General features: G+C 43.5%; 1 protein-coding gene across 1 annotated transcript; it reads right to left on the bottom strand.

Moving 5' to 3' along the window:
* Positions 1-4155: 4155 nt before the first annotated feature.
* LOC139551309 (uncharacterized) lies at positions 4156-7867 on the bottom strand. The gene has a single exon (XM_071362814.1). The coding sequence runs from the start codon at positions 5134-5136 to the stop codon at positions 4201-4203; it is 936 nt and encodes a 311-aa protein (XP_071218915.1). The 5' UTR covers positions 5137-7867; the 3' UTR covers positions 4156-4200.
* Positions 7868-11252: the final 3385 nt, after the last annotated feature.

The following is an 11252-nucleotide window of genomic DNA, read 5'->3' as shown; positions in this document are numbered from 1 at the left end:
CCTTACAGTATGTGTTATAAAGCCTTACAGTATGTGTTATAAAGCCTTACAGCATGTGTTATAAAGCCTTACAGTATGTTAAAGCCTTACAGTATGTTATAAAGCCTTACAGTATGTGTTATAAAGCCTTACAATGTGTTATAAAGCCTTACAGTATGTTATAAAGCCTTACATCATGTGTTATAAAGCCTTACAGTATGTGTTATAAAGCCTTACAGCATGTGTTATAAAGCCTTACAGTATGTGTTATAAAGCCTTACAGTATGTTATAAAGCCTTACAGTATGTCTGATAAAGCCTTACAGTGTGTTATAAAGCCTTACAGTATGTGTTATAAAGCCTTACAGTATGTGTTATAAAGCCTTACAGCATGTGTTATAAAGCCTTACAGTGTGTTATAAAGCCTTACAGTATGTGTTATAAAGCCTTACAGTATGTGTTATAAAGCCTTACAGTAGGTGTTATAAAGCCTTACAGTATGTGTTATAAAGCCTTACAGTAAGTGTTCATTGGTTTCATAGAGAAATATAGCCTTTTTATTTTAATTGTATTTCACCTTTATTTAACCAGGTAGGCTAGTTGAGAACAAGTTCTCATTTACAACTGCGACCTGGCCAAGTTAAAGCAAAGCAGTTCGACACATACAACAACACAGAGTTACACATGGAATAAACATACAGTCAATAATACAGTAGGAAAATATATATATATACAGCATGTGCAAATGAGGTAGGATAAGAGAGGTAAGGCAATAAATAGGCCATGGTGGCAAAGTAATTACAATATAGCAATTAAACACTGGAATGGTAGGATGTGCAGAGGATGAATGTGCAAGTAGAGATACTGGGGTGCAAAGGAGCAAGATAAATAAATAAATACAGTATGGGGATGAGGTAGTTGGATGGGCTATTTACAGATGAGCTATGTACAGGTGCAGTGATCTGTGAGCTGCTCTGACAGCTGGTGCTTAAAGCTAGTGAGGGAGGTAAGAGTCTCCAGCTTCAGAGATTTTTGCAATCCATTCCAGTCATTGGCAGCAGAGAACTGGAAGGAGAGGCGGCCAAAGGAGGAATTGGCTTTGGCGGTGGCCAGTGAGATATTCCTGCTGGAGCGCATGCTGCGGGTGGGTGCTGCTATGGTGACCAGTGAGCTGAGATAAGGCGGGGCTTTACCTAGCAGAGACTTGTAGATGACCTGGAGCCAGTGGGTTTGGTGACGAATATGTAGCGAGGGCCAGCCAACAAGAGCATACAGGTCGCAGTGGTGGGTAGTATATGGGGCTTTGGTGACCAAACGGATGGCACTGTGATAGTCTGCATCCAATTTGTTGAGTAGAGTGTTGGAGGCTATTTTGTAAATGTCATCGCCGAAGTCGAGGATCGGTAGGATGGTCAGTTTTACGAGGGTATGTTTGGCAGCGTGAGTGAAGGATGCTTTGTTGCGAAATAGGAAGCCGATTCTAGATTTAATTTTGGATTGGAGATGTTTAATGTGAGTCCGGAAGGAGAGTTTACAGTCTAACAAGACACCTAGGTATTTGTAGTTGTCCACATATTCTAAGTCAGAACCGTCCAGAGTAGTGACGCTGGGCGGGCGGGCAGGTGTGGGCAGCGATCGGTTGAAGAGCATGCATTTAGTTTTACTTGCATATAAGAGGAGTTGGAGGCCACGGAAGGAGAGTTGTATGGCGTTGAAGCTCGTCTGAAGGTTAGTTAACACAGTGTCCAACTAAGGGCCAGAAGTATACAGAATGGTGTCGTCTGCATAGAGGTGGATCAGAGAATCACCAGCAGCAAGAGCGACATCATTGATGTATTCCGAGAAGAGAGTCGGCCCGAGAATTGAACCCTGTGGCACCCCCACAGAGCCTGCCAGAGGTCCAGACAACAGGCCCTCTGATTTGTCATACTGAACTCTATTGGAGAAGTAGTTGGTGAACCAGGCAAGGCAATCATTTGAGAAACCAAGGCTGTTGAGTCTGCCAATAAGAATGGTGTGATTGACAGAGTCGAAAGCCTTAGCCAGGTCGATGAATACGGCTGCACAGTAATCGATGGCGGTTATGATATCGTTTAGGACCTTGAGCGTGGCTGAGGTGCACCCATGACCAGCTCGGAAACCAGATTGCATAGCGGAGAAGGTACGGTGAGATTCGAAATGGTCGGTGATCTGTTTGTTAACTTGGCTTTTGAAGACCTTAGAAAGGCAGGGTAGGATGGATATAGGTCTGTAACAGTTTGGGTCTAGAGTGTCTCCCCCTTTGAAGAGGGGGATGACCGCGGCAATGTTCCAATCTTTAGGAATCTCAGATGATACGAAAGAGAGGTTGAACAGGCTAGTAATAGGAGTTGCAACAATTTCGGCAGATAATTTTAGAAAGAGAGGGTCCAGATTGTCTAGCCCTGCTGATTTGTAGGGGTCCAGATTTTGCTGCTCTTTCAGAACACCAGCTATCTGGATTTGGGTGAAGGAGAAGTGGGGGAGGTTTGGGCGAGTTGCTGTGGGGAGCGCAGGGCTGTTGCCCGGGGTAGGGGTAGCCAGGTGGAAAGCATGGCCAGCCTTACAGTATGTGTTATAAAGCCTTACAGTATGTGTTATAAAGCCTTACAGTGCGTTATAAAGCCTTACAGTGTGTTATAAAGCCTTACAGTATGTGTTATAAAGCCTTACAGTATGTGTTATAAAGCTTTACAGTATGTGTTATAAAGCCTTACAGTATGTGTTATAAAGCCTTACAGCATGTTATAAAGCCTTACAGTATGTGTTATAAAGCCGTACAGCATGTTATAAAGCCTTACAGTGTGTTATAAAGCCTTACAGTATGTGTTATAAAGCCTTACAGTATGTGTTATAAAGCTTTACAGTATGTGTTATAAAGCCTTACAGTATGTGTTATAAAGCCTTACAGCATGTTATAAAGCCTTACAGTATGTGTTATAAAGCCTTACAGCATGTTATAAAGCCTTACAGTATGTGTTATAAAGCCTTACAGCATGTTATAAAGCCTTATAGTATGTGTTATAAAGCCTTACAGTAGGTGTTATAAAGCCTTACAGCATGTATAAAGCCTTACAGTATGTGTTATAAAGCCTTACAGTGTGTTATAAAGCCTTACAGTATGTGTTATAAAGCCTTACAGCATGTTATAAAGCCTTACAGTATGTGTTATAAAGCCTTACAGTGTGTTATAAAGCCTTACAGTATGTGTTATAAAGCCTTACAGCATGTGTTATAAAGCCTTACAGTATGTCTTATAAAGCCTTACAGTATGTTATAAAGCCTTACAGTATGTGTTATAAAGCCTTACAGTATGTTATAAAGCCTTACAGTATGTGTTATAAAGCCTTACAGTATGTGTTATAAAGCCTTACAGTATGTGTTATAAAGCCTTACAGTATGTGTTATAAAGCCTTACAGTATGTTATAAAGCCTTACAGTGTGTTATAAAGCCTTACAGTATGTGTGATAAAGCCTTACAGTATGTGTTATAAAGCCTTACAGCATGTTATAAAGCCTTACAGTGTGTTATAAAGCCTTACAGTATGTGTTATAAAGCCTTACAGTATGTGTTATAAGGCCTCACAGCATGTGTTATAAAGCCTTACATTATGTTATAAAGCCTTACAGCATGTTATAAAGCCTTACAGTATGTGTTATAAAGCCTTACAGAATGTTATAAAGCCTTACAGCATGTTATAAAGCCTTACAGTGTGTTATAAAGCCTTACAGTATGTGTTATAAAGCCTTACAGCATGTTATAAAGCCTTACAGTATGTTATAAAGCCTTACAGTATGTGTTATAAAGCCTTACAGTATGTTATAAAGCCTTACAGCATGTTATAAAGCCTTACAGTGTGTTATAAAGCCTTACAGTATGTGTTATAAAGCCTTACAGTATGTTATAAAGCCTTACAGTATGTGTTATAAAGCCTTACAGTGTGTTATAAAGCCTTACAGTATGTGTTATAAAGCCTTACAGCATGTTATAAAGCCTTACAGTATGTTATAAAGCCTTACAGTATGTTATAAAGCCTTACAGTATGTGTTATAAAGCCTTACAGCATGTTATAAAGCCTTACAGTATGTGTTATAAAGCCTTACAGTATGTTATAAAGCCTTACAGCATGTTATAAAGCCTTACAGTGTGTTATAAAGCCTTACAGTATGTGTTATAAAGCCTTACAGTATGTGTTATAAAGCCTTACAGTATGTGTTCATTGGTTTCATAGTGAAATAAATCCTCCTTTTCACGTTGATGATTCCCATTTCCCTGCTGGAGGCCATTTCCCAATGTATGATGGTTGCCGTTCCCCAGCTGGTGATTCCCGTTCCCCAGCTGATGACCATTTCCCTGCTGGAGGCCATTTCCCAATGTATGATGGTTTCCGTTCCCCAGCTGGTGATTCCCGTTCCCCAGCTGATGACCATTTCCCAGTGTTGTTAAACCCCCTTGTTTATCTATAGAAGACCTTGTCTTGTGGTGTCGTGACCGTGGTGAAGGAGAAGGTTTGGTCTCAAACGCGTTGGGTGGTAGTTTCTGGGCTGAATTGATAGACATCTCCGTTTGTGCTCCCTTGTGAGACACAGGTTTCTCTCCGGGCCTCTGGGCTAGTCCTATCGCAGGGAGAGTGAGCTGCTCTCTCTGAGATCTCTTATCCTCCCAGAGTTTCAACAAACGCCGTTGGTTATTCGTCATGTCCTTCAGGTTCTGCTGTAACGACTGCACCTGATATTCCAGAAGAGTTTTGGACGTGACAGCATTTGCCAGTTCTGACGTCAGATCATCAATGGTCAAACTGAGTCTACTTGTTTTCTCCACCAGGGAACTGCACTGACGCTCCTTCTCCTGCATGTCAGAGATGATGTCCTTGGTGGTCTTGCCGTTGAACTTGGGGCTCGCCTCCAGGCCTATCTCTTGACGGAGAGTCTTGACATGCTTGCGCAGCTCCTTGTTCTCCGAAGTCATGGTCTTGACTTTCTGTTTCAGCACCTCCGTTGACCTCATCCTGGACTCGTACTGTCTCAGCTTCTCCCTCATAATACTCTCCCCGTGCGTCGCATCGTCTCTCTCCTTCCTGCATTTCTCCAGGAGTTTCAACATCTCAAACTTGGAGACGTTCTCTTTTTTCTCAGCCATGCGGTTATAGCTTTTAAACAGACTCAAATATCACACATAAAACTAGAATCCTCTGGTGTAGGATAATAACCTATAAATCCTCTCTGTTCTCTACTCCTGGTTTCAGGGTTCTCCACTGCAGGTCTCTCCCATGGGTTCAAATAAATCGACAAATCATGACAGAAATCATAACAGGAATATTCCTCAGGATCTAGAATGTTCCATCCATTGTTATATCCACCCTGGACATAAGCACTTGACACTATCCCCTCGTGTTAAGTCTATCAGAGAGAGAACAGAGAGAGAGAGAGAGCAGAGAGGCAGGCAGCACCAGGGAAGCTCCAGCTTGGAGGGCAGCAGTTCCTCTCCAGTGGAACACTAAGCTCAGGGCTAGAATGACCGTTAATTAGGCCACACCATCTCTTTGACACAGATAGTTCCAGTGGAACACTAAGCTCAGGGCTCGAATGACCGTTAATTAGGCCACACCATCTCTTTGACACAGATAGTTTCAAGTGACACAATGTTTCTATTTTCTTAATTAAAGCCAAATACTTGAGCCTTTCTTGCTCAGTAAATGCATCAACATAAGCCCTTCTCGGTCAGTAGATGGTACAAACATAATGTCACGGCCGTCAAAGAGAGGAGACCACGGTGCAGCGTGGGGTGTGTACATACTAATTTATTTAAAGAACGAACACTAAACAAACTAACAAAATAACAAACGAACCGTGAACGTATACAAAAATGAGTGCTGACAGGCAACAACACATAGACAACTACCCACAAAACCTAAATGGAAAATGGCACCCTAAATAGGATCCCCAATCAGAGACAACGATAAACAGCTGCCTCTGATTGGGAACCAATTCAGGCCACCATAGACCTACATATCTAGACATACAAATCCCCATAGATAAACAAAAACCCTAGACAAGACAAAAACACACATACCCACCCTCGTCACCCCCTGACCTGACCAAAATAATACAGAAAATATAGAAAACAAAGGGCAGGGCGTGACACATAAGCCCTTCTCCGTCAGTAAATGGTACAAACATAAGCCCTTCTCCGTCAGTAAATTGTACAAACATAAGCCCTTCTTGGTCAGTATATGGTACAAACATAAGCCCTTCTCGGTCAGTAAATGGTACAAACATAAGCCCTTCTTGGTCAGTAAATACGTCAACATAAGCCCTTCTTGGTCAGTAAATGCATCAACACTTTCTTGGTCAGTAAATACGTCAACACCTTCTTGGTCAGTAAATACGTCAACACCTTCTTGGTCAGTAAATACGTCAACATAAGCCCTTCTTGGTCAGTAAATACGTCAAGCCCTTCTTGGTCAGTAAATACATCAACATAAGCCCTTCTTGGTCAGTAAATACGTCAACATAAGCCCTTCTTGGTCAGTAAATACATCAAGCCCTTCTTGGTCAGTAAATACATCAACATAAGCCCTTCTTGGTCAGTAAATACATCAACATAAGCCCTTCTTGGTCAGTAAATACATCAACATAAGCCCTTCTTGGTCAGTAAATACATCAACATAAGCCCTTCTTAGTCAGTAAATACGTGAACATAACCCCTTCTTGGTCAGTAAATACATCAACCCCTTCTTGGTCAGTAAATACGTCAACATAAGCCCTTCTTGGTCAGTAAATACATCAAGCCCTTCTTGGTCAGTAAATACATCAACATAACCCCTTCTTGGTCAGTAAATACGTCAACATAAGCCCTTCTTGGCCAGTAAATACATCAACATAAGCCCTTCTTGGCCAGTAAATACATCAACATAAGCCCTTCTTGGTCAGTAAATACGTCAACATAAGCCCTTCTTGGCCAGTAAATACATCAACATAAGCCCTCCTTGGTCAGTAAATACGTCAAGCCCTTCTTGGTCAGTAAATACGTCAACATAAGCCCTTCTTGGTCAGTAAATACGTCAAGCCCTTCTTGGTCAGTAAATACGTCAAGCCCTTCTTGGTCAGTAAATACGTCAAGCCCTTCTTGGTCAGTAAATACGTCAACACAAGCCCTCCTTGGTCAGTAAATACGTCAAGCCCTTCTTGGTCAGTAAATACATCAACATAAGCCCTTCTTGGTCAGTAAATACGTCAACATAAGCCCTTCTTGGTCAGTAAATGGTACAAACATAAGCCCTTCTTGGTCAGTAAATACATCAACATAAGCCCTTCTTGGTCAGTAAATACGTCAACATAAGCCCTTCTTGGTCAGTAAATGGTACAAACATAAGCCCTTCTTGGTCAGTAAATACATCAACATAAGCCCTTCTTGGTCAGTAAATACATCAACATAAGCCCTTCTTGGTCAGTAAATACGTCAACATAAGCCCTTCTTGGTCAGTAAATACATCAACATAAGCCCTTCTTGGTCAGTAAATACATCAACATAAGCCCTTCTTGGTCAGTGATGCAGATGCCTGCAACATCCTCCAGCATGACCGGTTTGGCGATGGGTCAGTCATGGTGTGGGGTGGCATTTCTTTGTGGGGCCGCACAGCCCTCCATGTGCTCGCCAGAGGTAGCCTGACTGCCATTAGGTACCGAGATGAGATCCTCAGACCCCTTGTGAGACCATATGCTGACACATGCACATTTGTGGCCTGCTGGAGGTCATTTTGCAGGGCGCTGGCAGTGCACCTCCTTGCACAAAGGCGGAGGTAGCGGTCCTGCTGCTGGGTTGTTGCCCTCCTACGGCCTCCTCCACGTCTCCTGATGTACTGGCCTGTCTCCTGGTAGCGCCTCCATGCTCTGGACACTACGCTGACAGACACAGCAAACCTTTTTGCCACAGCTCGCATTGATGTGCCATCCTGGATGAACTGCACTACCTGAGCCACTTGTGTGGGTTGTAGACTCCGTCTCATGCTACCACTAGAGTGAGAGCACCGCCAGCATTCAAAAGTGACCAAAACATCAGCCAGGAAGCATAGGAACTGAGAAGTGGTCTGTGGTCACCACCTGCAGAATCACTCCTTTTTTGGGGGTGTCTTGCTAATTGCCTATAATTTCCACCTTTTGTCTATTCCATTTGCACAACAGCATGTGAAATTTATTGTCAATCAGTGTTGCTTCCTAAGTGGACAGTTTGATTTCACAGAAGTGTGATTGACTTGGAGTTACATTAGGTTGTTTAAGTGTTCCCTTTATTTTTTTGAGCAGTGTAGATGGCATCATGAGCCAGGAAGATTATGTGGATATATTGAAGCAACATCTCAAGACATCAGTCAGGAAGTTAAAGCTTGGTCGCAAATGGGTCTTCCAAATGGACAATGACCCCAAGCATACTTCCAAAGTTGTGGGAAATGGCTTAAGGACAACAAAGTCAATGTATTGGAGTGGCCATCACAAAGCCCTGACCTCAATCATATAGAACATTTGTGGACAGAACTGAAAAAGCATGTGCGAGCAAGGAGGCCTTACAACCCTGACTCAGTTACACCAGCTCTGGCAGGAGGAATGGGCCAAAATTCACCCAACTTATTGTGGGAAGCTTGTGGAAGGCTACCCAAAACGTTTGACCCAAGTTAAACAATTTAAGGGCAATGCTACCAAATACTAATTGAGTGTATGTAAACTTCTGACCCACTGGGAATGTGATGAAAGAAATAAAAGCTGAAATAAATAATTCTCTCTATTATTCTGACCTTTCACATTCTTCAAACAAAGTGGTGATCCTAACTGACCTAAAATAGTACATTTACTGGGATTAAATGTCAGGAATTGTGAAAAACGAAGTTTAAATGTATTTGGGTAAGGTGTATGTAAACTTCCAACTTCAACTCTATATGAGGGATACAACCTTTCCAGCTCTGCAGATTTTGCTGCGAAGAGTCAGAGTCATTAGATCATTTCTTTTGGTATTTTGGTATATGTAGCTTGTTTTTGGTCACAGGTCCAGGAATGGCTGAAGAATTGCAACATTTACCTGGAACCAACTCTGCAGATAGAACTACTGGATGATCTGAAAATTCATAGTCAAATCGATCAATAATATAATAATACTTTAAGCAAAAATGTTTATTTAATTTAATTTACAATATGTAGAAATTATGAGAACATAGAACGGTTCAGAACTTTTGTGAAACATCACAGCACAGTTGAAAAACAATATTTGGAAATAGAAATCCAATATGTATGGTGTTAAGAGAGATGGGAGGGGTTGAGAGAGAGATGGGAGGGGTTGAGAGAGAGATGGGAGGGGTTGAGAGAGAGATGGGAGGGGTTGAGAGAGAGATGGGAGGGGTTGAGAGAGAGATGGGAGGGGTTGAGAGAGAGATGGGAGGGGTTGAGAGAGAGATGGGAGGGGTTAAGAGAGAGATGGGAGGGGTTAAGAGAGAGATGGGAGGGGTTGAGAGAGAGATGGGAGGGGTTGAGAGAGAGATGGAAGGGGTTGAGAGAGAGATGGGAGGGGTTGAGAGAGATGGGAGGGGTTGAGAGAGATGGGAGGGGTTGAGAGAGAGATGGGAGGGGTTGAGAGAGAGAGATGGGAGGGGTTGAGAGAGAGAGACGGGAGGGGTTGAGAGAGAGAGATGGGAGGGGTTGAGAGAGAGATGGGAGGGGTTAAGAGAGAGATGGGAGGGGTTGAGAGAGAGATGGGAGGGGTTGAGAGAGAGATGGGAGGGGTTGAGAGAGAGAGATGGGAGGGGTTGAGAGAGAGAGATGGAAGGGGTTGAGAGAGAGATGGGAGGGGTTAAGAGAGAGATGGGAGGGGTTGAGAGAGAGATGGGAGGGGTTGAGAGAGAGATGGGAGGGGTTGAGAGAGAGATGGGAGGGGTTGAGAGAGATGGGAGGGGTTGAGAGAGATGGGAGGGGTTGAGAGAGAGATGGGAGGGGTTGAGAGAGAGATGGGAGGGGTTGAGAGAGAGAGATGGGAGGGGTTGAGAGAGAGAGATGGGAGGGGTTGAGAGAGAGATGGGAGGGGTTAAGAGAGAGATGGGAGGGGTTGAGAGAGAGATGGGAGGGGTTGAGAGAGAGATGGGAGGGGTTGAGAGAGAGAGATGGGAGGGGTTGAGAGAGAGAGATGGGAGGGGTTGAGAGAGAGATGGGAGGGGTTAAGATATAGATGGGAGGGGTTGAATGGAGCTGAAGGGTGGGACTAATAACAAGATAACTAAATGTAAAACATACTGTGTCCGTAAAACGTATATAGGTTCAGAACTTTAGTGAAATAAATAGATGGGAGAGGTTGAGATTAGAGGAAGGACAGGAGTAAAAACAAACAAAATATAACTATTGTAAAATAGACTGTGTCCATGAAATGTATATAGTATTATATACACTGCTCAAAAAAATAAAGGGAACACTTAAACAACACAATGTAACTCCAAGTCAATCACACTTCTGTGAAATCAAACTGTCCACTTAGGAAGCAACACTGATTGACAATAAATTTCACATGCTGTTGTGCAAATGGAATAGACAAAAGGTGGAAATTATAGGCAATTAGCAAGACACCCCCAATAAAGGAGTGATTCTGCAGGTGGTGACCACAGACCACTTCTCAGTTCCTATGCTTCCTGGCTGGTGTTTTGGTCACTTTTGAATGCTGGCGGTGCTCTCACTCTAGTGGTAGCATGAGACGGAGTCTACAACCCACACAAGTGGCTCAGGTAGTGCAGTTCATCCAGGATGGCACATCAATGTGAGCTGTGGCAAAAAGGTTTGCTGTGTCTGTCAGCGTAGTGTCCAGAGCATGGAGGCGCTACCAGGAGACAGGCCAGTACATCAGGAGACGTGGAGGAGGCCGTAGGAGGGCAACAACCCAGCAGCAGGACCGCTACCTCCGCCTTTGTGCAAGGAGGTGCACTGCCAGCGCCCTGCAAAATGACCTCCAGCAGGCCACAAATGTGCATGTGTCTGCTCAAACGGTCAGAAACAGACTCCATGAGGGTGGTATGAGGGCCCGACGTCCACAGGTGGGGGTTGTGCTTACAGCCCAACACCGTGCAGGACGTTTGGCATTTGCCAGAGAACACCAAGATTGGCAAATTCGCCACTGGCGCCCTGTGCTCTTCACAGATGAAAGCAGGTTCACACTGAGCACATGAGCACATGTGACAGACGTGACATAGTCTGGAGACGCCGTGGAGAACGTTCTGCTGCCTGCAACAT

Source organism: Salvelinus alpinus, chromosome 23 (genome assembly GCF_045679555.1).
Source record: "Salvelinus alpinus chromosome 23, SLU_Salpinus.1, whole genome shotgun sequence".
Taxonomy (NCBI): domain Eukaryota; kingdom Metazoa; phylum Chordata; class Actinopteri; order Salmoniformes; family Salmonidae; genus Salvelinus; species Salvelinus alpinus.
Note: the sequence above shows the minus strand (reverse complement) of the source record. Positions and strands in the feature narration are given on the sequence as shown.